This window comes from Tachyglossus aculeatus, chromosome 1, assembly GCF_015852505.1.
Source record: "Tachyglossus aculeatus isolate mTacAcu1 chromosome 1, mTacAcu1.pri, whole genome shotgun sequence".
NCBI classification, from domain to species: Eukaryota; Metazoa; Chordata; class Mammalia; order Monotremata; family Tachyglossidae; genus Tachyglossus; species Tachyglossus aculeatus.
The window spans coordinates 21,823,364-21,851,294 of record NC_052066.1 but is presented as its reverse complement, the minus strand read 5'-3'; the positions used below and the strand labels follow the sequence as shown (position 1 = coordinate 21,851,294).

The window sequence follows — 27,931 nt, the reverse complement described above, 5'->3', positions numbered from 1 at the left end:
GTCACGCTGCTTCTCAGAGATGGGGGGCTGGGTAATCAGCAAGGAGGCTGATACAGTGTTCAAGGCTAGTTAGGATAAGTGCTTGGATTATTCAGTCAGTCATTCAATCGTATTTATTGAGCGCATACTCTGTGCAGAGCACTGTACTAAGTGCTTGGGAAGTACATGTTGACAACATATAGAGACAGTCCCTCCCCAACAATGGGCTCACAGTCTAGAAGGGGGAGACAGACAACAAAACAAAACATGAGGACAGGTGTCAAGTCATCAGAACAAATGTCTGTCATTTTATTCAATTACATTAATGTCAGTATCCCCCTCTAGATTGTAAGCTTGTTGCGGGTAGGAAATGTGTCTGTTTTAGTGTACTCTCCCAAGTGCTTCATACAGTACTCTGCGTATGTTCAACACTCAGTAAATACCACTGACTGACTGACTGACTGATTCCTGTGATGATGGTGGAGGTAAGTTCTCTCCTTCTAAGCTCCCTGTGGGCAGGGAATGGCTCTATTCCATTGTACTCTCCCAAGCGCTTAGTAAGCACTCAATAAATACCATTGATTAATTGAACACTTCCCTCAATAAATACCAATGAAAACTCCTCCACTAGACTGGAAGTTCCTTGAGGGCAAGTGTCAGGTCTCCCAAGCGCTTAGTGCAGTGCTCTGCGCCAGGAAGCTCTCGATAAATCACATTTATTGACTGCCAGGTTGCTTGAATTCGAGGCCAGAATGTGGGTAGTGGTTTTATGGGAAGTGGTGACTTGGACAGGCAAACTTTGGAGAGCCTTCCTTTTGGAACTTTTCCACCCTGATTGGAAACTCTGAAACCTGAGGTGTTTGAGGTTGGGACTCCAGCTCGGGAATCTCTGAGGGGCAAATCTCTTGACTGTGAGCTCACTGTGGGCAGGGGTTGTCTCCCTTTATGGCCGTATTGTACTTTCCCAAGCGCTTAGTACGGTGCTCTGCACACCGTAATCGCTCAATAAATACGATTGAATGAATGAACGAATGAAATCACCCCCGTTGAGTCGGCACTGTGCCTGGGAGTGCCCAGAAAGGCACCCAAGAGGGTACGGAAATCCATCAGTTCATCGTTCAATCAATAGTATTTATTGAGCGCTTTCTGCGTGCAGAGCACTGTACCAAGTGCTTGGGAGAGTACAACATAACAGAGATAGAGAAGATCGGGACCCAGTGAGTAAGCTGGCACTAGGGGAGCGGAGTGTGGGGGCTGGAGTGGGAGATTAGTGAGGTGAGGTAGGATGGGGCGAGATGGACCGAGTGCTTTAAAACCGATGATAAGGAGTTTCTGTTGTATGCAGAGGTGGATGGGCAACCATTGGAGGTTCTTGAGGAGTGGGGAGACGTGGACTGAACGTTTTTGTCAATAAATGATCCGTGCAGCAGAATGAATTGGTGTGGGGAGGGACAGGAGGCCAGGAGTTCGGCGAGGACATAGATGCGGTAGTAAAGATGGGATAGGATAAAAGATTGGATCAGCGTGGTAGCAGTTTGGATGGAGAGGAAAGAGCAGATTTTAGCAATGTCCTCCCATATAGATTGTTCTAGACCGTGAGCCCACTGTTGGGTAGGGACCGTCTCTATATGCTGCCAACTTGTACTTCCCAAGCGCTTTGTACAGTGCTCTGCACACAGTAAGCGCTCAATAAATACGATTGATTGATTGATATAGCTAGAACACTCTCCAGAGTTACAGCCGGATGGCCTGTTTTCAGTGCAGAAATATCCATGTGTAGGTTCACCCCCGCCCTACCTCCATCCCCTCCCTACAGCACTTGTATATATATATTTGTACAGATTTATTACTCTATTTATTTTACTTGTACCTATTTACTATTCTATTTATTTTGTTAATGATGTGCATAGAGCTGTAATTCTATTTACTCTGGCGGTTTTGACACCTGTCTACATGTTTTGTTTTGTTGTCTGTCTCCCCCTTCTAGACTGTGAGCCCATTGTTGGGTAGGGACCGTCTCTATATGTCGCCTACTTGGACTTCCCAAGCTCTTAGTACAGTGCTCTGCACACAGTAAGCGCTCAATAAATACGATTGAATAAATGAATGTGAGCCTGTTGTTGGGTAGGGACCATCTCTATATGTTGCCGACTTGTACTTCCCAAGTGCTTAGTATAGTGCTGTGCACACAGTAAGTGCTCAATAAATATGATTGAATGAATGATGAGGGTGATGATGATGATGATGGCATTTATTAAGTGCTTACTATGTGCTAAGCACTGTTCTAAGCTCTGGTTGGATGTTTGTACGGGTATATGTGCAATTATGCACATGCGCCCTGGCAGAGGGTCAGCATTTGACTCTGCAGGCTTGAATTGATTGTGGCTCCGTGGTTTCTCACCCAGGCAGCAATCGGTAGGGCTCGTTGCTGATTAACCTCAGCTGCCGTTTTCCGTACGGCTTGGCCCACCCCGCCACCACTCATCTTTCCCTGTTAATTGCACCCCTAGGTCGGATTCGGACGCGGCGGCAGAGCTCCGGGAGCACAACCAATGTCACCTCCACCCCTTCGGACACGAGAGGCCGGAGTCGCGCCAAAGTGGTCTCGCAATCTCAGCGTAAGAGGACTTCAAAACAAAATCTGCGCGCGCCTACAATTGTCTCCCCCCCTCACCGCTCCCCCAGCTTCACTGACCTCAAGGGGCCTGGCTCAGACCACCCGGGAGATAACGGTAGTCTCGGATGATAGCCGAAGTTGCCTGCGTTAATTTCCTCATTTGTGCGAGATTCATTTGTGTGGTGGAGCCATACGACACCACACTAATGGAGTGGGAAGGATATCTTTTAGGCCTGCTTTTTTCCCCCTCTTCTCCCTAGTTATTTTTCAGGTTGGGTCACTAAGGCTAAGCTTTGTTTAGAAATGTTCCTCAATTTTGTTTTAATTTGGGACGATGACATCCAGGCATCTCGAGTGAAACTTGACTTGCGTACTTACTCCTGTACTTCTCCCTCATGCTCATTTCTGTTCACGTGGGTCTTACGGACATGTGTAAAGAATTCTCCCTCCTGCGCTCCTGTTGTTCTTCTGTTAGCTGTGCCGGTCTCTTCTACCACCTTGGGGTCCTGCTTTCTCCAGCTTCCCTGGCTTACATTATTGCTTCTCTGTGTGTCAAGCGTGGACATTAATCAGTGAAGAGACAGTGGCTTCTTCATAGTACCAGTAGAATCCATTAGTGGCTTCCTTCCTGCCAAGTGGATTTTATTTTCCCATTCCCTCCATGTTTGAGAAGAGGGCAAAATATAAGAGTTGAACTATTCTAGGAAAGCCTGGCAGGGTTCACTCAGGATATAGCTTTCTCTTGGGGGGCTCAGTTGTCTTTTTTTTCCCTTTATGGTGTTTGTTAAGCACTTTCTATGTGACAGGCACTGTACTAATTGCTGGGGTAGATACAAGTTAAAAGTAGATACAAGTTAAAAGAAAAAAAAATAAGATTGGGCACCATCCGTGTCCCACGTGGGCTCACAGTTTTAATTTCCACTCTATAGATAAGATTACTGAGGCCCAGGGGAGTGAATCGACTTGCCCAAGATCAACAGACCTAGACTGTGTGACCCTCTAGACTGTAAGCTCATTGAGGGCAGGGAATGTGTCTGTTTATTATTATTATTATTATATAATAATGGTATTTGTTAAGTGCTTACTATGTGCCAAGCACTGTTCTAAGCACTGGAGGGGTATACAAGGTGATCAGGTTGTCCCACGTGGGGCTCACAGTCTTAATCCCCATTTTACAGATGAGGAAACTGAGGCGTGGGGAAGAGAAGTGACTTGCCCAAAGTCACACAGCAGACACGTGGCAGAGCCGGGATTAGAACTCACCACCTTCTGACTCCCAGCCCCGGGCTCTATCCACTACTCCATGGTGATCCTCGTGGCTCAGTGAAAAGAGCCCGGGATTGGGAGGCAGAGGTCATGGGTTCAAATCCCGGCTCCCCCACCTGTCTTCTGTGTGACCTTGGGCAAGTCACTTCACTTCTCTGCGCCTCAGGTCCCTCATCTGTAAAATGGGGATGAAGACTGTGAGCCCCATGTGGGACAAGCCTGATGACCTTGTATCCCCCCAGCGCTTAGAACAGTGCTTTGCACATAGTAAGCGCTTAACAAATATTATTATCATTATTATCAGAGAGCCTCTGGGCCTCCCTCTGGTAACTGAAGCACACTGCCAGTAATTGCCTTCTGCACCCCTGCTGATCGCCTGATGAAATAGCACTCAACTAATGAATTGTATTAATAATAGTAATAATAATAATAATGATCATGATGGTATTTGTTAAGCACTTACTATGTGCCAAGCACTGGTCTAAGCACTGGAGTAGATATAAGGTAATCAGGCTGTCCCACGTGGGGCTCACAATCAAAATCCCCTAATTACAGTAGAGGTAACTGAGGCACAGAGAAGTGACTTGGCCCAAGTCACACAGCTGATAAGTGACAGAGCCAGGATTAGAACCCATGACCTCTGACCCCCAAGCCTGGGCTCTTGCCACTAAGCCATGCTGCTTTGGTTTGTAAATGGTGCTCCAGTGGGCTGAAAGTGTGAATGTAGCTACCCCATGGCTCTCATAATAATAGTAATAATAATAATAATAATAATAATGACATTTATTAAGTGCTTACTATGTGCAAAGCACTCTCATACACCACCAGGGAAAATGTCAAGTGCAAAACACATGTTTACTAGGTATGGAGGGCTTTCCTTTTGTATGTTTAAGGTACCGCGTTACTTTTTTTTTGAAAAAACAAAAGTGGGTTCTAGCCTTGTTGAAAATTGAACATGTGAGTTCTTTTCTCGCCTTCTCTTCATTGAGTCTCACTTTTAAAGGTCTGTCAATCCACGCTGTTTATGGAGCGCTTACTGTGTGCAGAGCACTGTAGTAAATGCTTGGGAGAGGGCAATACAATCGAGTTGGTAGACTCAATCCCTGCCCACAAAAGAGCTTTCATTCTGGAGGGGGGAAAGGATGTAAAGATAAATTACAGATAGTCTATAGAAAGCATCTTTCAAAGAACCAGCAATAAGGGAGAGTGAGCTTTTCTAGGAATGCTCGGCCTTATGTGCATTTGCACCGATAATAATGATGATTATAAGAAGAATATGAAGCTGGCGTTGTCTTTGGAAGCCAATGAGGGTTTCATGAATCCAGTGCCTATAGTGGCATGCCCAGATTATTTGTGGTTTGGGCAACCTTTAGGTAGTTTCTTCCCCTAAGGGCCATAGGATGTCTTTTGAGACTTAAGAGAATTAGTGGGCGATGTTTGAAGACCTGTTAACTGCAGGAACGCTCTTCCATTAACTGTACTGTGCATAGGCTTAGCAGAATGTGTTTGTGAACAAAGCCGTTCGTGTCGTATGCAGTAGCTGCTGCCTGCTGAATTTCTGCATTGTCCTATTGTCTTTTAATTCCCTTTTTGCCTGTCCTTCTGTCTGCTTTCATAATCAAGGATCCAGATCAGCTAATCCTGCTGGTGGTAAGAGACATATTCTCCTCTTGCTTTTTTGTATCTCTCTCTTCCCCACCTCTCTCATAACTTGTCTTCCGTTTTAACCTGTTTTTTTAAATTTTATAATGGCATTTATTAAGCGCTTACTGTTCTAAGCTCTGAGGAGCTTACAAGGTGATCAGGTTGTCCCACGGGGGGCTCACAGTCTTCATCCCCATTTCACAGATGAGGGAACTGAGGCCCAGAGAAGTGAAGTGACTTGCCCAAAGTCACACAGCTGACAATTGGCGGAGCCGGGATTTGAACCCATGACCTCTGAGTCCAAAGCCCAGGCTCTTTCCACTGAGCCACGCTGCTTCTCTACTTCTCTGTTTAAGTATTGTCAAACCTTTCCAGGATTTTCCTATTCATGGGTCCTCTAGGGTATGAAAAGGTTACTTTCTGATTATGTCATGGTTTATTATTAAGTGTTTGATGGAAAGGTTACTTTCTGATTATGTCATGGCTTATTATTAAGTGTTTGATGGTGTTTTGAGCTCACGACAGAATGTAATTTGCTGTGATGGTGGTTCCTTATTATTTTTATGGTCAGCTTATAGCTGACTTCAGTAATGGGGTGTTTTGTTATCAAAGACTTTTGATTGAGATCCATCACTTAGTTATTTGAAAAATGATTTATATAGACACCTAAGAAACAGTAAAATTCAAGGTAAGTTGGTGATCCCGTTTGGGACAGCTGGGCTGTTGTTCAGAATATTGGATTTGAAATCCCATTCATTCATTCATTCACTCGCATTTTTGAGTTCTTATGGTGTGCAGAGCACTGTACTAAGCACTTGGGAGAGTACAGAGTGGTTTTGAACTCCAGGAATTCGTTGCCACCTTCGTCGTATTTATTGAGCACCTACGGGGTGCAGAGGACTGTACAAAGCAGTTGGGAGAGTACAGTATAACAATTCTTGTTTTGTGTTGTTGTCTGTCTCCCCGTTCTAGACTGTGAGCCCGTTGTTGGGTGGGGACCGTCTCTATATGTTGCCGACTTGTACTTCCCAAGCGCTTAGTACAGTGCTCTGCACACAGTAAGCACTCAATAAATACTATTACAGTCTAGAGGGAGAGACAGGCAATAATATAAATAAATAGCAGAGATGCAATAAGTGCATATCTGCTGCTTCAGAGAAGCCGCATGGCTCAGTGGAAAGAGCCCCGGCTTGGGAGTCAGAAGTCATGGGTTCAAATCCCTGCTCTGCCAATTATCAGCTGTGTGACTTTGGGCAAGTCACTTAACTTCGCTGTGCCTCAGTTACCTCATCTGTAAAATGGGGATGAAGACTGTGATCCCGCTGTGGGACAACCTGATCACCTTGTAACCTCCCCAGCGCTTAGAACAGTGCTTTGCACATAGTAAGTGCTTAATAAATGCCATCATTATTATAAATAGGATTGAATGAATGAATCAATCAATCAATCGTATTTATTGAGCGCTTACTGTGTGCAGAGCACTGTACTAAACGCTTGGGAAGTACAAGTTAGCAACATATAGAGACAGTCCCTAACCAACAGTGGGCTCACAGTCTAAAATGAATGAATATAACAGACACATTCACTGCCCACAACAAGCTTACAGTCTAGAGGGAGAGACAGGCATTAATATAAATAAATCACAGATATGCACATAAGTGCTGTGGGGCTGGGGGGGGGGTGAATAAAGGGAGCAAATCAGAACAACACAGAAGGGAGAAGGAGAAAAGGAAATGAGGGCTTAGTCAGGGAAGGCCTCTTGGAGGAGAGGTGCCTTAAATAAGGCTCTGAAGCCTTATCAAGCGCTTAGTACAGTGCTCTGCACACAGTCAGCACTCAATAAATGCAATTGATTGATTGATTGATTTGAAGGTGAGGAGGGTAATTGTCTGCCGGCTCTGAATAGGGAGGGTGTTCCAGGCCAGAGGCAGGACGTGGGCGAGAGGTCAGTGGCGAGATGGATTAGATCAAGGTACAGTATGGTATTTGTTAAATGCTTACTATGTGCCAAGCCCTGTTCTAAGCGCTGGGGGAGATACAAGGTAATCAGGTGGTCCCACGTGGGGCTCACAGTCTTAATCCCCATTTTACAGAGGAGGGAACTGAGGCTCACAGACACACGGCACACGGCTGACAAGTGGCGGGACCGGGATTAGAACCCACAACCTCTGACTCCCAAGCCTGGGTTCTTGCTACTGAGCCTCGCCGTTTCTCTATATTAATAGAGTTGGTAGTGTTGGTAATTTATCTTTATACCTTTTTCCCCCCTCTAGAATGAAAGCTCTTTGTGGGCAGGGATTGAGTCTGATATCTCTATGATATTTATTGATTATTTACTGTGGGCTGAGCACTTGACTAAGTGCCTGGGGGAATGGCTTAATGGAAAGAGCCCGGGCTTGGGAGTCAAGGGACCTGGGTTCTAATCCCAGCTCTGCCACTTGTCTGCTGTGTGACCTTGGGCAAGCCACTTAACTTCTCTATGCCTCATCTGTAAAATGGGGATTAAGGTTGTCAAGCGCTTAGTACAGTCCTCGGCACACAGTAAGCACTCAATAAATATGATCGAATAATAATAATAATAATAATAATGGCATTTGTTAAGCGCTTACTGTGTGCAGAGCACTGTTCTAAGCACTGGGGGTGGATACAAGGTGATCAAGTTGTCCCACATGGGGCTCACATTCTTAATCCCCATTTTACAGATGAGGTAACTGAGGCTCAGAGAAGTTAAGTGACTTGCCCAAGGTCACACAGCAGACATGTGGCGGAGCTGGGATTCGAACCCATGCCCTCTGACTCCAAAGCCCGGGCTCTTTTCCACTGAGCCACGCTGCTCCTCAATGAATGATAGACATGATCCCTGCCCTCAAGGAGCTTATGATCTAGTCAGGGAGAGAGACATTAAAATAGGGGACAGGGAAGGGAAACGGCAGAGTATAAGGATATTTCCATAATTGCTATAGGTAGAGTATCAAAGTGTTTAGGGGTACAGACCCAAGACTTAGTGACTCAGAAGGGAGGAATGAGAAGGTGGGGAAATGAGGATTTAGTTGGAGAAGGCCTTTTGGTGGAGATGGGATTTTAGGAAGACTTTGAAGATGGGGAGAGTGGTGGGCCATCGGAAATGAAGTCGAGGGAGTCCCAGACCAGAGGAAGGGCTTGGCAAGGGGTTGTCAGCAGGCTAGGTGATATTGAGGCACAGAAAGGTAGTCAACGTTAAAGGGGTGGAATTCATTCATTCATTCATTCATTCAATCATATTTATTGAGAGCTTACTGTGTGCAAAGCACTGTACTAAGCACTGGAGGGTTTACTGTGTGCAGAGCACTTGGGAAGTACAAATCAGCAACATATAGAGATGGTCCCTACCCAACAACGGGCTCACAGTCTAGAAGGGGGGGACAGACAAAAGACAAAAAACAAAACACGTAGACAGGTGTCAATACCAACGGAACAAATAGAATTATAACTTTATACACATCATTAATAGAATAATAAATATGTACAAATATACACAAGTGCTATGGAGAGGGGTAGGGCAGAGGGAGGGAGGGTGGGATGGGGCAGGGAGGAGGAGAGGAAAAGGGGGGAAATAGGGGGGTGGAATGTGCGTCATAGTAGAAAATCAGAGAGGCAGAGAGGTTAGATTGACGGGGGAGAGCTGAAGGAGTGCCAATATGTTGCCAATTTGTACTTCCCAAGCTCTTAGTACAGTGCTCTGCACATAGTAAGCGCTCAATAAATACGATTGATTGATTGATTGCCCTGCAGAAGGTTTAGCTGACTTCTGCCCTTACCACAATCAGGCTGCTCAGGAATCCGTTGACAAAATCACGTGCTAGAACAACAGGAAGGATACCCATTTCTCTGGGGTCTTAGGCTACTGTACCTTAAGGATCATAAAACCAATCGAATACATCTAGAAACACTTTCTATTTAAAATCCGGAAACTCATCCCTTCAATCAGCGTAAGGTTGGCAAGGCAGTTTCATAGGGAAAAATCTTTTCGTATTAGTAAGGTGTCAGGTTTTTGACTGCGAGCTTGTTGTGGGCAGGGAATATGCCTGTTTTATTCATTCAATTCATTCAGTCGTATTTATTGAGCGCTTACTGTGTGCAGAGCACTGGACTAAGCACTCGGGAAGTACAAGTTGGCAAAATATAGAGACGGTCCCTACCCGGCAACGGGCTCAGAGTCTAGAAGGGGGAGACAGACAACAAAACAGATGGACAGATGTCAAGCCGTCAGAACAAATAGAATTAAAGCTAAATGCACTTTGCTAATTGCTATACTTGTACTCTCCCAAATGCTTAGCTCAGTGCTCTGCACATAATAAATGCTTAATAAATACGCTGGACGGAGTGACTGATTGAAGGCCCCCACTGATGTTTGAAGGCATCCATCGGGCGGGCTGCCCCCGCAAACAGTCCCAGCTTGTAGCTGGGGGCTCGGGGGTGGAAGTCAAGGAACTTCAGTTACGTTGTTCTCCCCGGCCCTGTGGCTCCTCACAGGGCTTAGGGCCCTATTGAGCAGGGTTCAACAACACCGCCTGGCAAGACCCTGGGAGCATTCATTCATTCAATCGTATTTATTGAACGCTTACTGTGTGCAGAACACTGTACTGAGTGCTTGGGAAGTACAAGTTGGGAGCACTGGCCGGGAGAGCTGCTCACAGTCAATTGATCAATCAGTCCCTGGTATTTGTCAGTCAGTTGTATTTATCGAGCACTTATTGTGTTCAGAGCACCATATTTAGCTCTTGGGAGAGTAATAATAATAATGAGGATGGCATATAGTAAGCGCTTACTATGTGCAAAGCACTGTTCTAAGTGCTGGGGAGATTACAAGGTGATCAGGTAGGGACTGTCTCTATATGTTGCCAATTTGTACTTCCCAAGCGCTTAGTACAGTGCTCTGCACACAGTAAGCGCTCAATAAATACGATTGATGATGATGATGATGATGATGATCAGGTTGTCCCACGGGAGGCTCACAGTCTTAATCTCACAGTCTTGAGAAGCAGCGTGGCTCAGTGGAAAGAGCCTGGGCTATGGAGTCAGAGGTCATGGGTTCAAATCCCAGCTCCGCCAAGTGTCAGCTATGTGACTTTGGGCAACTCACTTCACTTCTCTGGGCCTCAGTTCCCTCATCTGGAAAATGGGGATTAAGATTGTGAGCCCCACATGGGACAACCTAATTATCTTGTGTCTCCCCCAGCGCTTAGAACAGTGCGTGGCACATAGTAAGCACTTAACCAATACCATTATTATTAATCCTCATTTTACAGATGAGGTAACTGGGGCCCAGAGAAGTGAAGTGACTTGACCAAAGTCACACAGCTGACAATTGTCAGAGCTGGGATTTGAACCCATGACCTCTGACTCCACTGAGCCACACTGCTTCTCTTCCCATATAACAATATAACAGGCACAATCCCTGCTCACAGTAAGCTGTCAGCCATTCATTCAGAGGAGCAGCATGGCCTAGTGGCAAGAGCCCGGGCTTGGGAGTCAGAGGTTGTGGGTTCTAATCCCGACTCTGCCACTTACCAGCTGTGTGACTTTGGGCAAGTCTCTGAACTTCTATGTGCCTCAGTTACCTCATCTGTAAAATCCTGGATTACTTCATCAGCCTCCTCTCTGATCTCCCATCCTCCTGTCTCTCCCCACTTCAATCTATACTTCACGCCACAGCCCGGATCATCTTTGTGCAGAAATACTCTGGGCATGTTACTCCCCTCCTCAAAAATCTCCAGTGGCTACCAGTCAACCTACGCATCAGGCAAAAACTCCTCACCCTGGGCTTCAAGGCTGTCCATCCCCTCGCCCCGTCCTACCTCACCTCCCTTCTTTCCTTCTCCAGCCCAGCCCGCACCCTCCACTCCTCTGCTGTTGCTAACCTCCTCACTGTGCCTTGTTCTCACCTGTCCCACCGTCGACCCCCGGCCCACGTCATCCCCAGGGCCCGGAATGCCCTCCCTCCACACATCCACCAAGCTAGCTCTCTTCGTCCCTTCAAAGCCCTACTGAGAGCTCACCTCCTCCAGGACGCCTTCCCACACTGAGCCCCCTCCTTCCTCTCCCCCTCTCCATCCCCCCACCCTACCTCCTTTCCCTCCCCACAGCACCTGTAGATACGTTTGTACAGATTTATTACTCTATTTTACTTGTAAGTATTTACTATTCTATTTATTTTATTTTGTTAATGTATTTTGTTTTGTTGTCTGTCTCCCCCTTCTAGACTGTGAGCCCGTTGTTGGGTAGGGACCATCTCTATCTGTTGCCAACTTGTACTTCCCAAGCGCTTAGTAAGCGCTCAATAAATGCAATTGAATGAATGAATGAATAAAATGGGGATTAAGTCTGTGAGCCCCACTTGGGTCAACCTGATTACCTTGTATCTACCCCAGCGCTTAGAACAGTGTTTGACACATAGTAAGCGCTTAATACAATTATTATTATTACTATTATTCATTAAGTCATATTTATTGAGTACTTACTGTGTGCAGAGCTCGGTACTAAGTGCTTGGGAGAGTACAAAATAACAATAAACAGACACATCCCCTGCCCACAACAAGCTTACAGTCTAGAGGGGGAGAGTCAGTCTACCGCTGACTGGGTTCAGAACAATGTACTCAGCCCTTGGGAGAGTACAGTAATAATAATGATAATTAGGGTACTTGTTAAGCACTTACTATGTACCAAGCACTGTTCTAAGCGCTGGGAAAAATACGAGTTAGGTTGGACCCAGTCCCTGTCCCACATGGGGGTCACACTCTTATTCCCCATTTTTCAGGTGAGGTAACTGAGGCACAAAGTGATTGGCTCAAGGCCAAACAGCAGACATGTGGCAGAGCCAGAATTAGAACCCATGACCTTCCGACTCCCATGCCCGGGTTTTCATTCATTCATTCATTCATTCATTCGTATTTATTGAGCGCTTACTGTGTGCAGAGCACTGTACTAAGCGCCTGGGAAGTACAATTTGGCAACATCTGAAGACGGTCCCTACCCAACAGCGGGCTCACGCTGCCTCTCTTCCAGTAGAGTTGTTCGGCACAATCTCTGTCCTCGAGAACTGCCATCCTGCTGCGAACATGTCACTGGTCCCGATAATAATAATAATAATGATGGCATTTGTTAAGCGCTTACTCTGCGCAAAGCACTGTTCTAAGCACTGGGGAGGTTACAAGGTGATCAGGTTGTCCCACAGGGGGCAAACAGTTTTCATCCCCATTTCCCAGATGAGGGAACTGAGGCCCAGAGAAGTTAAGTGACTTGCCCAGGGTCACACAGCTGACAGTTGGCGGAGCCGGGATTTGAACCCATGAACTCTTGACTCCAAAGCCCGGGCTCTTTCCACTGAGCCATGCTGCTTCTCCCGATTTGACTCGGGGGAAGCATTTTGATGTGTGAGCCCCTTCTTCCACCCCGAGGGACCGGGGCCACATCTAATTTCCAACTGTGTATTCTTTCCCAGCACTTAGTACGGTGCCAACTTGTTATATTGTCCATCCCCAAATGGACAGAATGTCTTTCGGCTGTTTGCATTCAGAAAATACTGATTTCTTATATCATCATCATCATCAACATCGTATTTATTGAGCGCTTACTATGTGCAGAGCACTGTACTAAGCACTTGGGAAGTACAAATTGGCAACATATAGAGACAGTCCCTACCCAACAGTGGGCTCACAGTCTAAAAGGGGGAGACAGAGAACAAAACCAAACATACTGACAAAATGAAATAAAAAGAATAGATATGTACAAGTAAAATAAATAAATAAATAGAGTAATAAATAGGTACAAATTTTATATGTTGCCAACTTGTACTTCCCAAGTGCTTAGTACAGTGCTCTGCACACAGTAAGCGCTCAATAAATACGATTGATTGATTGATTGCCCGGATCACAGTAAGGGCTTAATAAATACGATTACTACCGCTCTTAAATTTTTCACCCCAGTCCTAATTTCTGGGGAAGGGAAGACAGAGGAAAGGCTGGAAGGGGGGATCCCGCAGCTGGTTAGTGCCTGGTGGTCCATCTTCCCTTCTAGACCAAGCGTTTAGTGCAGGGTCCTGCACACAGGAAGCGCTCAGTAAATGCGTTGGACTGAATGAAAGAATGAACAGATGGGATTCTAGAGCTGGGCCTGAACGGAGGGGAGGGCTTTCTTTGTAGCCTGGGGAATGCCTGTCAGCAGAATTGTCCTGCAGCATCAATGGCAAGCAGCATGGCTCAGTGGAAAGAGCCCGGGTTTTGGAGTCAGAGGTCATGGGTTCAAATCCCGGCTCCGCCAATTATCAGCTGTGTGACTTCTCTGGGCCTCAGTTACCTCATCTGTAAAATAGGGATTAAGACTGTGAGCCCCTGTGGGATGACCTGATCACCTTGTATCCTCCCCAGCGGTTAGAACCGTGCTTTGCCCATAGTAAGCGCTTAATAAATGCCATTATTATTAGTAATGACAAGAAATCAGTATTTTCTGAATGCGAACAGCCGAAAGACATTCTGTCCATTTGGGGATTCTCCCGTGCTCAGATTCTGTTTCCCGAAAAACAAAGCGGAAACCAAGCCCTCTTCTGAAATCTTGGCCTAAAGCAGTTGAAAAGCCCCGTTTGGAAATCTTCGCTATCTACCCCCGACTTACTCCTGGAACTTTTTTGGCCCAATTTTTAGCTGGGAGCCGCTCGAGTTCTCCAGGGAAGCTGTTGGGAAGCGGTTACGGAGGCCTCTCCGGGGGATCGTCGAGAGTGCCCCCGGTTCCCGCGTCCTCCGAGAAACGCAGCAAGATCCCCCGGAGTCAGGGCTGCAGTCGGGAGACGAGTCCAAACCGCATGGGAGTAGGTAAGGAAGCGCGTGCGCTCGTCTGTGGGAAGCGGGAATTTTTTTTGCCATTCTCAGTCTAGAGATCCGTTCTAATCTGGGCAGGGGGGTGGACGGAGACTTGCGGGACGGTGGGGTTCTTGTCATGCCTAATTTGAACCTCACTAATTGTCGACCCAGAAATCATTTGACCAGAATTCGTGGAGAGGGCTATAACACAGACAGTTCCTATTAACCTCTAGGTGTGTTGTATTTGAGATTTAATTAGGATGAAGACGGCGTGAGAAGCTTTTTCCGTTCAAGTGACCGAAAGCGTTTATATTTTTCCTTTGCAGTTTAAGTAGAAGGAAAAGCAACCGAAGGGAAGGGAAAGTGCCACTGTATACTTGTACTTGCAAGGTTTTCCAATCAATTCTGAAAAGTTTGACTGAAAATTGAAGAAAATTTAACGTTTTCTCTCATTTATGCACAAGAATCTTTATTGTTTCTCTTCTTTTCGTCTCACCCTGTAGGGTGTTCGGTAGCAAAAAACATACATACTCAACAACAGTTTTGAAAATCCTGATTCTATTTTGGCAATCCATCAATTGGGTTTATCGAGTGCTTACTGTGTGCAGAGTACTATAATAAGTGTTGGAAAGTGTACAATGCAATAGAGTTGTTGTGTTCTCTGTTCTTCAGGGAGCTTTACTGGGGAGAGATAAGCGTTTAAATAAATTACAGATGGGGGAAATGGCAGAAAATAAGGATGGGTACATAAGTGCTGTGGGATTCAATTTGGCACTGGATCTCCTTAATAACCTTTTTTGTTATTTTGGTGACTGGTTTTACTATTCTTATAAATATGAACTTTCTTTTTGGTGTTTCTATTTACGTTATTCATTTTGTTATTTTAAGAACCTAAAGTTTTTCAAAGCACTTCTTAAAAAAGATCTCGTGATAGCTATCAATCAATCGGTGGTATTTATTAATATTATTATTACCAATAATATATTGATATTATTATCAATAATACTTATTATTATCAACCCGTGGCATTTATTAATATTGTTATAATCGATAATATATTGATATTATTATCAATAATAATAATATTAATAGACAGAATATATCAAGTACCTTCTGAGTGAAGAGCACTCTACTAGTGCTGCTTGGGGAGTAAAGAAAACAAGTAAAAGATTCAGTCCTTACCTCCAAGGAGCTCACAATCTCACCTGCTTCTAAGTTATAGATACAGTAAGCCGTCATCAATTCCACATCTGGAATTCTTGTCCACCTTCTTCCTTTTCCCACTCTACAGTGATAACCGTATTGGAGGCTTTCATCTGAATCAGACAATCAGTTGTATTTATTGAGCACTTATTGTACATGGCGCACTATACTAAGCGCTTGGGGGAGCATAATACAATTAAGTCTGAAGTTTTAAAGTCCCAATTAAGCCACTTAGAATGAGAGGAACACCACAGCACTAGGGAGGGAGCAATGGGAAGAGGCAGATGTTTCCTGAGTCTCTAACTGACCAAGGTAGAAAGATTTTTAATCAACCCATCCATGCATGGTATTTAGTGACTCCTTGCTGTGTTCAGTGCTTTGGACTAAGCATTTGAGAGAGTACAATATGATGGAGTCGGTAGACACGTTCCCTGCGGTGTGTCCTTGGGCAGGTCGCTTCACTTTTCTGTGCCTCAGTTCCCTCATCTGTAAAATGGGGATTGAGAATGTGAGCCCTATGTGGGACAGGGATTGGGTCCAACCTGATTAACTTGTATCTACACCAGTGCTTAGGACAGTGCCTGGAACATAGCACTCAACAAGTACCAGAATTATTGTTATTATTATTATCATTTTTAGACAGTTAAGAGGAAGAAAGAAGGAAAACCCTGCAGAGTAGGCCTAATATTAGCCTCTGTTGTTTGTGGGTATTCACCCAGACTGAGCCCTCTTTTTCCTCTCTCCCTCCCCAGCCCCCTGCTTCCTCCTTCCCCTCCCCACAGCACCTGTATATTTGTTTGTACAGATTTATTACTCTATTTATTTTACTTGTACGTATTTACTATTCTATTTATTTTATTTTGTTAATGTGTTTTGTTTTGTTGTCTGTCTCCCCCTTCTAGACTGTGAGCCCGCTGTTGGGTAGGGACCGTCTCTACATGTTGCCAACTTGTATTTCCCAAGTGCTTAGTACAGTGCTCTGCACACAGTAAGCGCTCAATAAATATGATTGAATGAATGAATGAATACACCCTTCATGCACACTTGCTCCCTTCTAATAATATTTGAGGTATTTGTTAAGTGCTTATTATGTACTAAAATCTGTCCCAAATTCTGGGTTAGAGACAAGGTAATAAGGCTGGGCACAGTTCCCAGTGAGGTTCATAGTCTAAGAAGGAGGGGAAACAGTTGAGGAAACTGAGGCACAGAGATGGGAAGAGCCTTGTCCCAAATCACAGAGCAGACAAAGGACACAGCTGCGATTAGAACCCAGATCCTCCCACTTCCAGGCCCAGGCTCTTTTCACTAGGCCATGCTGCTTCTCCTCCTCTACGCAACAAAAAATATTACTAATATTTTAATAGTAATAATAATAATGATAGCATTTATTAAGCACTTACTATGTGCAAAGCACTGTTCTAAGTGCTGGGGAGGTTACAAGGTGATCCGGTTGTCCCACGGGGGGCTCACAGTCTTCATCCCCATTTTACAGATGAGGGAACTGAGGCCCAGAGAAGTGAAGTGACTTTCCCAAAGTCACCCAGCTGACAAATGGCAGAGCCAGGATTTGAACCCATGACCTCTGACTCCAAAGCCCGGGCTCTTTCCACTGAGCCACGCTGCTTCTTTAATAGTGTAATAGTGCAGTGAAAATATTGTGACACTTTTCACTAAATAAGCCTGGATTCTTTTTCATTCTCTTTATTTCTTATAATAATAATAATAATAATAATGATGGCATTTATTAAGCGCTTACTATGTGCAAAGCACTGTTCTAAGTGCTGGGAAGGTTACAAGGTGATCCGGTTGTCCCACGGGGGGCTCACAGTCTTCATCCCCATTTTACAGATGAGGGAACTGAGGCCCAGAGAAGTGAAGTGACTTGCCCAAAGTCACCCAGCCGACAAGTGGGGGAGCTGGGATTTGAACCCACGACCTCTGACTCCAAACCCCGGGCTCTTTCCACTGAGCCACGCTGCTTCTTTAATAGTGTAATAGTGTAGTGAAAGTGTTGTCACACTTTTCACTAAATAAGCCTGGATTCTTTTTCATTCTCTCCATTTATTCTGAATTAGTGAGATGATTTGTAATGCAGAAAAACAACTGGATTCCATTTCAGGAAATATTTCAGCAGTGTTTCTCAAAGGCTACTCTACTTTGGTTGCATCTTTTTCATTCATTCATTCACTCAGTTGTATGTAATTCACTCAATCTGTGTGCAGAGCACTGTGCTAAGCTCTTGGGAAAGTCCAATACAACAATAAACAGTGACATTCTCTGCCCACAGAGAGCTCACAGTCTAGAGGGAGAATTAGGGTAATATTATTAAATCACTTTCATTGGAAGTATTTAGGTGAAGGAGGATTTTACAAAATTCTTGATTAAATTCAATGTGAATATATTGTATTTTGATTATTTTGTTGTGGACTGCATCGAAGTAATCATGTAGATCCAACTGAAATCTGTTATTTAAAATGATATCAGTTGTTTATCCTTTCACCTCATTCTTGAGTTGTCTGGTTTCATATAAAGAGTGGAGTGTTTTAAAATATTCCCGGAAAAGAATTAAAACTTACATTTGCTGCATCTCTTTCTTACACATATAGATACTTATAGAGCAAAGCTTCATTAGTGTCCAAACAAATAATATAATTCTCTTGCCAAATCTATTTATTTTATTCTTCTCCATTGGTGAGGCTAGCTAGAAACGACATTAAAAAAAAAACCCTGGGAAGTAGTTTTGGTTACTTTCATTTCATACCTGAATGTATGTGGGACTTGGCGTTAAGGGAATCTGATTATTTTTATGCTGTAGTTTGGCCCCAAGATGTGTTTTCATAATGCATTTCTCAATGGCACAATTAAATAAACTCCCTGTAGGCAGGGAACATGTCTCTCCCCCTTCTAGACTGTGAGCCCGTTGTTGGGTAGGGACTGTATGTGTTGCCGACTTGTACTTCCCAAGCACTTAGTACAGTGCTCTGCACACAGAAAGCACTAAATAAATACGATTGATTGATTGATTGATTGTTATATTGTACTCTTCCAAGTGCTTAGTACAGTGCTTTGCACACAGTAAACCCTCAATAAATATAATTAATTGGTTTATTGGAACGTTTTTCCAACAACACAAACCCATCCGGCTCTGAAGTGATGTGGCTTCTGTCAATCATTGGTGTTTATTGAGCACTTACTATGTGCAAAACATTGTATTAAGAGCTTAGGAGTACAACAGAGTTGGTAGACATGATCCTTGCCCCCAGGGAGTTTACAGATTAGAGGGGGAGACAGACAGGTGAAGGAAGAAACAGATGTGTTAATGCTCCTATGTGCAGCATCAGGCCCCATGGATGCTGAAATGATGCAAGTTTTCCTTATTTCAGCCTTCTTCAAAGATGCAGTACATGCCTTCTAGGAGAACTGGGTGGGTAATTTTTAGCAAGGCCCACCTTTGAAAACTCTTTTCTTCATTGATTCATCTTTAAGCTCTCTGATGTCCTGCAGGGTTTGTGAGTGACTTGGCTTCATTTATTTTACACCGTACTTTCTTTTGAATGGTTTGAATTTGTTTTACTTTGGCATGGTTTTGTTTCCTTCCTGTTCATCTCGCCGTTAAACTTGGGACCTTACCTGTTGGTAAGATCGGTCAATCGTATTTATTGATTTCTGTCTGTGTGCAGATCTCTGTACTGAGTACGTGGGAGAGTACAGTATAACAGAGTTGGTAGATTGCTTCACAGCCCGCAGTGAGTTTACAATCTAGAAGGGGAGCTTGTGGCATAGGGAGGGTAATGTGCAGGAACTACTTGAACTTGTCAGTTTGAGTGTGGAGGCAAAAAGGAGGCAGGTTTCAACAGGGCGAGGAATGGGAAGAACTAACAAGCCAGAGAGCCACCGTTTCAGATCTTTTTACCCCTGATGGGAAACTCTAAGGTTGTGGAGAATTTTGGATGCTGAAGTTTGGAGACCCACTCAAAAATCTACTGGGCGGCCATGGCCCCTGTTAATTGCAGGGAATTAGCGGCTGGGCTTAAAAATCTTCAATTTTTAAAGTCCTCCTTCATTTTGCTGTGTGAAGAGGCCTCTTGGAAGGAGCACGGGCTGGGAGTCTGAGGACCTGGGTTGGAATTCCAGCTCTGCCACTTGCCTGCTGTGAGACCTTCCCTTCTTCCCTTCCTGTGTCTCTCTGTGCAGATGACTGTTCCTCATTTTTAAATGGGAATTCAAGATCTATTCCCCTCCGCCACACCCCAACCCAGTTAGACTGTGAGCTGATTTTCCTGATCCCAGCTGATTATCCTGGATCTACCCCAATAGCATGGAGTAGGGGCTAAATAAATTCCACAATAATAATAATAATTATGGTATTTGTTAAGTGCTTACTATGTGCCAAGCACTGTTCTAAGCACTGGGGTAGATACAAGGTAATCAGGTTGCCTCACGTGGGGCTCAAAGTCTTAATCCCCATTTTACAGATGGGAATAACTGAGGCACAGGGAATTTAAGTGATTTGCCCAAAGTCACACAGATGGCGCAGTTACTCTTCTTATCCGCCGTCCCAGTCAGCCCCCAGTCCATCGGCCCACCGGCCTCCCCCTGAAGCAGGGTGGCGCAGTGGAAAGAGCCCGGGCTTGGGATTCACAAGTCATGGGTTCAAATCCTGGCTCCACAACTTGCCAGCTGTGTGACTTTAGAGAAGTCACTTAACTTTTCTGGGCCTCAGTTACCTCATCTGTAAAATGGGGATGAAGACTGTGAGCCTCACGTGGGATAACCTGATCACCTTGTAACCTCCCCAGCGCTTAGAACAGTGCTTTGCACATAATAAGCGCTTAATAAATGCCATCATTATTATTATTATGCCCATGGCTGCAGCCCCTCCATATGAGCCCCAGTTGGTGGGCATGGTGGGGAAGGGGTGACCAGACCAGCCCCCTACTGTGGCAGGGCACTGTTCATGGAGTCGACGCTGCTCATAATTTAATTTAAATTGAGCATGTGCTAGCCCTGTGGTAAGCACTGGGATAAGATTCAAATCAATCAGATCAGAAACAGTTGCACCCCACCCAAGATTTATCATTTATATGTTGCCAACCTGTACTTCCCAAGCGCTTAGTACAGTGCTCTGCACACAGTAAGTGCTCAATAAATACGATTGATTGATTGATTGATTGATTTAAGAGGAAGGGAGAGCAAGCGTCTTATCCCATTTATGGAAAGAAAGGCACCAGAAAGATAAGTGATTTACCCCAGGGCTCACAGCCATCTGGTTCTGCGACTAGATTTTAGGCTGATTCCCATTCCATGCCCTTTCCAGTCAAGCAATCAATCAGTTGTGTTTATTGAGCAATTCCTGTGTGCAGGGCACTGTACTAAGTACTTTTCATTCAGTCAGTCATATTTATTGAGCATTTACTGTGTGCAGAGCACTGCAGTAAGCACTTGAGAGAGTACAATACAACAATAAACAGAAATATTCCTTGCCCAGAACAAGCTTACAGTCTAGACGGGGATGAGGGGACAGGCATTAATATAAATAAATAAATTACACAGGTATGGACAGAAGTGCTGTGGGGCTGGGATGGGGGAAGAATAAGGAGAGTAAGTCAGGGCAATGCAGAAGGGAGTGAGAGAAGAGGAAAGGAGGGCTTAGTCAGGGAAGGTCTCTTGGAGGAGATGGGCCTTCAGTAAGGCTTTGAAGTGGAGGAGAGCAACTGTCTGTCAGATTTGAGGAGGAAGGACGTTCCAGGCCACAGGCAAGGACGTCGGTGAGGGGTTGGAGGTGAGATAGGCGAGATGGAGGCAAAGTGGGAAGGTTACCATTAGAGGAGCGAAGTTGTAGTAGGAGAGTAGTGTGGTGACATAGGAGGGAGTGAGGTGATTGACTGCTTTGAAGCCAGTGGTGAGGAGCTTTTATTTGATGTGGAGGTGGATGAGCAACCACTGGAGTTTTCTGAGGACAGGGGAAATGGATCCTGAATGTCTTTGTAGAAAAATGACTGGGGCAGCTGAGTGAAGTAGGAACTGGAGTGAGGAGACACAAGAGGCTGGGAGGTCAGCAAGAAGGCTGATGCATTTATCCAGTAGGGTTAAGATGAGTGATTGTGTTCATGTGGTAGCAGTTTGGATGGAGTGGAAAGGGCAGATTTTCGCGATGTTGCGAAGGTGGGACCATCAGGATTTAGTGATGATTGAATATGTGGATTGAATGAGTGACCCTGAAAAGAGGGATAAAGAGGGGAAGGGAGGCAGCAGAAACATGTCTCTTAATTTTTTTATTTCACCATTCCCTTTTTATTTCTTGTATCAGTATTATTTCTGCCAATGTTTTAACCTTTGAAGTAAAGGCTGTTCGTATATAATGAATTGAGCATTTTATTTTTAAATCCATCGCTTCTGTATGTGTAAGCTTGGATTATATTACAGTCTTTTTGCTGGAAGATTTCATTTTCTGAAAAAAACCTTAAAAATGGGAAATCAAGTAAAATGTTACATTCTCCTTTCTGGTGGTCACTTGTGTGCATTTTCACCAATAATTGTTCTGCCCCATTCACAAGCCAAACATCTAGCTGTGTGTAGGATTTTCAGATGATCAAGAAAGGATAAGGTCTTGCTTGTAGGACTAAAAACGAATCCTCCTGACCGTTGTAACCTCTATAAGCTCTTCTGTGTCTTCTTCATTTGCCAATCTTTGTTAGTTCAGCATTGAGGTTTGTGAAGGAGATGGGTAGGTGAAAAACATGATTGGCTATAAAGTACTGGTGTAGCTCAGTAGAAAGAGCCCGGGCTTGGGAGTCAGAGGTTATAGGTTCAAATCCCGGCTCCACCAATTATCAGCTGTGTGACTCTGGGGAAGTCACTTAACTTCTCTGTGCCTCAGTTACCTCATCTGTAAAATGGGGATGAAGACTGTGAGCCTTACGTGGGACAACCTGATCCTCCCCAGCGCTTAGAACAGTGATTTGCACATACTAAGTGCTTAACAAATGCCATCATTATCCAGCACTTAGAACAGTGCCCAGCGCTTAGAACGGTGCTTCGCATATAGTAAGCGCTTAACAAATGCCATCATGATCATTATTATTACTATGAGGAGAGAGTGTGTCTTGGTTAAAGACCTAATTACTTTTGAAGACGTAAAAGCTTTTCATGTGTTAAAGTGACTCTAAAGGTAAAATTTGAAAAAACCAGAACCATCAGCACTTTCAGATTCCAAATAAGCATGATTTCACTCAATCTTTTAATTACTCTTCATTATCCATTAATTTCTCTTCCTTGGATCTTTCTATTTTCATCATTCATAAAGATTCCAACTGCAGGTTTGGTTCCCAGTTTCATCCACATTAGTCATTTTTAATACTAAAATATTCTTATTTTGACTTCTTGGTCTTTGGGAATGGATTTATCAGTGATGTAGAAGTGGCTTCATCTTCACCATAAGACATCAACAAATCTGGATGTAAATCCAGCAGATTTATGATTTGTGTTTGTGGAATATAGGGAGAAAATCAGATGAAAAATCAGGATTGGGGCCAGGTGTGCCTCCTCCTCAATCTGATATCGTAAACCCAGAGGATTAAAATTAGTACCCAACTGTCATTTCTTCAAGAGCTGTGCAAAGGGACAAAAAACTCATGTTTTTCTCCTGGTTATTTCTAAAATCTGCTGATTTTTACTTCACTAATCAACAGGAGTATTTCTTTCTAGTTTCCCTGCAAGATTCCAGCAGATTCCAGCCCCATGGTCCTGATCAACAAATAGGTTTCCCTCTGTTTCTGATTTTCTGACCCTTTCTGAAAGCCTGAGGAAGAATTCTTATTAATATGATTTTGAAGAGGCTGAGCTCCTCAGACAAATGTTGGCATCTAAGTCCATGGTATTTATTGAGCACTTAACATATGCAGAGTACTGTACTAAGTGCTTGGGAGGGTACAATACAACAGAAAAAGAAAAAAAAATCAAATCTTTACTCATCCTTTACCCGCAATTGAATTCTTAGGACGATTCGAGAAAAAGACCCGGGGGTAATTTTCTAAAATTTCCCACTCTTACAGTTCTGTATGTGAATGAGACGTAGTCCCTTTCCTAGTCCACTCCTCCAACATGAACAAACGCGAGAAGATTTCCAAATGGGAAATGAGTCAGCATGAAGCCCAAGATATGACTCCAGGAGGCATGTGTCCACTTGAAAATTCAACGAGTCAGTCAGTCAATCGTATTTATTGAGCGCTTACTGTGTGCAGAGCACTGTACTAAGCACTTGGGAGAATACAATATAACAAAATTACAGACACGTTCCTTGCCCACAGTGAGCTTACAGAAGCTGAGAAACAGACCAAATGAGTTGTCATTTAGTGGAACAGTAGGGCGAATGTTCTTTTTAATAATAATGATGGTACTTGTTAAGCGCTTACTAGGTGCCAAGCACTGTTCTAAGCGCTGGGGTTCATCATCATCATCAATCGTATTTATTGAGCGCTTACTGTGTGCAGAGCACTGTACTAAGCGCTTGGGAAGTACAAGTTGGCAACATATACAGTCCCTACCCAACAGTGGGCTCACAGTCTAAAAGGGGAAGACAGAGAACAAAACCAAACAGGTTGTCCCATGTGGAGCCCACAGTCTTCATCCCCATTTTACAGATGAGGTAACTGAGGCCCAGAGAAGTTAAGTGACTTGCCTGAGGTCACACAGCAGACTAGTGGCGGATCCGGGATTAGAACCCACGACCTCTGTCTCCCAAGCCCGTGCACTTTCCATTGAGCCACACTGCTTCTCTCCTTCTGCTTCTCACTTTTGAAACTTTAGTCAGTACGGTGGGTAGAGAACAGATCCACTGCCTTTATCATGTTCTGTGAACCATCTACAGAGCCACGGATACTCAGTAAACATCTAATGGTTGTTCTGTTGCTAATTTAGCAGGGACAGCTTTGATCTTTCCATAGACCTTTTAGAACAAACACAGGATCCAACTTTTCATTTTGAGTGAGGGGGCAAGAAAGAGGCAGGACTTTCAGGGGTGTAGGTAGAAGAAGAGAACTGGGGTTAAGAACCAGTAGGGCAGAAAGCCACAGTTTTTGGGTCTTTGTAAATCAGTTTGGATACTCTCAGATCTTGCCTTGCTCCCAGAATGAGCCAGGGTAGGAATATAGCCCCCAAAACTTTGGGGGTCATTTTGCCTCCGTGCTTCTGTGCTTTGGAATATTCTGAAGAAATCCAGAATGAATTTTCAGTCCCACTCTTAATAGAAGCCAAGTACTGTGGACAGGTTGCCTGTATCATATCTGAGAAGGAGCAGGGCAATTATTCCTACATTTCATTGAAAGGACTGCTTTTGCTTGGCTAGTGAAGGCCAAGCAGATGGCTGTGAGTTCACAAAAGAATAAAAGACTTCAGTTCCAATCATGTTATGTGAATCATATTACATTTTTTCAGCCAGTTTGGCCCTTAGGTGATTTGACCCCGGTATTTATTCTGCAGTAACAGATTAAGGGAAGGATGCCTTATCCAATATATAGGTGTCTACATTTTTGAGATGAAGGCTAGTAACTTGAAAAAAAACAAACTTCAGTGTTGTGTAATTGCCCCAAATTCAGGTACGAGCCTCGTATCCTGGTACATTCCTTATTCAGTTGTGGAAATTGCCACCTTTCCCCAAACTTTTTCTAATAGTCTGTTCTTTCATTTGTACTAAACCTCAGAATCAGGGTGTTTGTGTCTCTTTCTACCTTCTCTGCAAATGTACTGTAGAATGGTGGAGCCGATTACAGGTGCTCTCCTGTCTCTCCTGCCTTCTGACCGTTTCTAAACGTATGAGGACTAATCCTTATGAATAGATGACTCTAAAGGGATTAGACTCCTCCAACACGTTTTTAAGAAAAAGGGAAAAAAATCATAATCATGGAACGTATATGGTGTGTAGAGCATTGTGCTAAGCGCTTGAGAGAGCGCTACACTAGAGTTGGTAGACACAATTCTCATCCTCAAGGAGTTTACAACATGGTGAAGGATAAAAATTAGCATTCTGTCAATAAGAAGGCCATTTATTAGTTTCTTTTTGGTGTTTTTTTTCAATGGTATTTGTTAAGTGCTTACAGTGTACCAGGCACTGTTCTGAGCGCTGGGGAGCTACAAGCTAATCAAGTTGAACACAGTCCATGTCCCAAGTGGAGCTCACAGTCTTAATCCTCATTTTACGCATGAGGTAACTGAGGTCCAAAGAAGCGAAGTGATTTGCCCAAGGACACATAGCAAAGCGGCAGAGCCAGGATGAGAATCCGATCCTTTGACTGCCGGGCCATGCTGCTGTTTAGTTGAACCCTACTGTATGACAGACTAAAAAAAAAAGAATACTCTCTTTAACCAAAACAGAATGTCATTTAATGGGATACCATTCCCAGCAGTTTGTCTGCTTGTACCTCATGTGTGTGAGCAGCACACATGTTGGGGGAATCTTGGGATTTTGCTTCGCTTTCTATAGCACTTCAATTTGAACCAAATTGAGTGAGATAAGCATGAAATGTTACTGCGCTGGTTGCCCTGCTGAATTCTGGTAAAGTCATGGAAACCAATCCCTTCTCAGGAAACGTTTGCTCTTGTGTTTTCTCAGCCTCGCATTTGTCTTAAAAGGATCCTTTTTTCCCTCCAGTGCTTCTTTTCAGACATTTAGGTCTCCATTTCCCTCTCAGTGCCCCAGCATATCCCAACTTGAACCCTGAGGCCCCCCCAAACATAATACCTCGAACAAAAAATAAAAACCGGCAGCCGGAAACGCAATTGATCTGTGAAACTCTGAGCTAAGCAGCCGGTGGGAGCGATGATTGACGGTGTCATAATTCCGTGAACCGAATGTGACTGACCTTGTGAGCTTTTCTGTCATCATTAAACTTGTTGCCCTTCTCTGAAACCCTCCCTGCTGCACGCTAGCTTGGAGCAGTCGTATCCCCCGGCCCAGCGTAAGTCAGGGGTGCAGCCGCGATACCAGCCGCGAGAGCAGTCGAGATACGAGCCCTGCTCGGGGCTTTCCTCCGCTTGGTGAGTACATCGGCGAGGCGTTGGAGTCTCACTTCGTGAGGCCGATCCCCCCCATCCGCCCCTCCCGCCTTTCCCGTGCCTGCTCCAAGATCCCGACAGGTGGAATGATATTGCCGTCCCTCCTCTGCCTTTCTTGTGATCTCCATCTCTAGCCCCGTTCCACAGTGGCCCTCTGTGCTTCGCATGCTCAATTCTTATTTTTTTAAAAGCGCTTGCTTGTGTCAGGCACCGTAAGAATAAATAATGATGGCGTCTGTTAAGCGCTTACTATGTGCAAAGCACTGTTCTAAGCGCCGGGGGGGATACGAGGTGATCAGGTTGTCCCACGGGGGGCTCACAGTCTTAACCCCCATTTTACAGATGAGGTCACTGAGGCACAGAGAAGTTAAGACTAAGTTAAGTTTTAGACTGTGAGCCCACTGTTGGGTAGGGACTGTCTCTATATGTTGCCATCTTGTACTTCTCAAGTGCTTAGTATGGTGCTCTGCACAAAGTAAGCGCTCAATAAATATGATTGATTGATTGATTGATTAAGTGACTTGTCCGAAGTCCACACAGCTGACAAGTGGAGAAGCAGCGTGGCTCAGTGGAAAGAGCCCGGGCTTTGGAGTCAGAGGTCATGGGTTCAAATCCCAGCTCCACCAACTGTCAGCTGTGTGACTTTGGGCCAAGGCACTTAACTTCTCTGTGCCTCCATTACCTCATCTGTAAAATGGGGATTAAAATTGTGAGCCCCCCCCGTGGGACAACCTGATCACCTTGTAACCTCCCCAGCGCTTAGAACAGTGTTTTGCACATAGTAAGCGCTTAACAAATGCCATCATTATTATTGTTATTATTATTAAGTGGCGGAGCCAGAATTAGAACCCATGACCTCTGGCTCCCAATCCCGGGGTCTTTCCACTGAGCCACGCTGCTTCCCATTTAAGCACCGTAGATAGATAGGAGCTAATCAGGTTGGACACTGTCCGTGTCCCGCATGGGGCGCATAGTCTTAATCCCCGTTTTACTGATGAGGGAACTGAGACGCAGTAATAATGACGATGATAATAATAATTGTGGCACATGTTAACCGTTTACTATGTGCTAAGGGCAGGGGTGGATGTAAAAGTGGGACTCACAGTCTTTATCCTCATTTTACAGATGAGGTGACTGAGGCACAGAGCAGTTAAGTGACTTGCCCAAGGTCACTCCACAGACAATTAAAGCTGAACTCTGTCGACTTCAGATTTTCACCTAAAAGGGGGAAAAAAAAACCCACGACATGAAACTTATCAATTTCCTTAATCACACCTGTTCAGTATTATTTTAAATGGTGTTCGTTAAGTGCTTACTCTGTGCCAAGCACTGTGCT

At 44.5% G+C, this 27,931-nt stretch overlaps 1 protein-coding gene across 22 annotated transcripts in view; it reads left to right on the top strand.

The window, feature by feature from the left end:
* Positions 1–27,931, top strand: part of CLASP1 (cytoplasmic linker associated protein 1) — a 442,952-nt gene that overhangs the window by 265,135 nt on the left and 149,886 nt on the right. For 10 of the 22 annotated variants that reach the window (XM_038747583.1, XM_038747598.1, XM_038747582.1 and 7 more), the window contains 4 exons: positions 2,490–2,597; positions 5,486–5,512; positions 14,185–14,352; positions 26,470–26,577. In XM_038747583.1, the coding sequence (XP_038603511.1) occupies positions 2,490–2,597; positions 5,486–5,512; positions 14,185–14,352; positions 26,470–26,577 (411 nt within the window). The remainder of the gene's footprint in view (positions 1–2,489; positions 2,598–5,485; positions 5,513–14,184; positions 14,353–26,469; positions 26,578–27,931) is intronic. The other 12 variants (XM_038747590.1, XM_038747599.1, XM_038747587.1 and 9 more) reach the window with 3 other exon arrangements.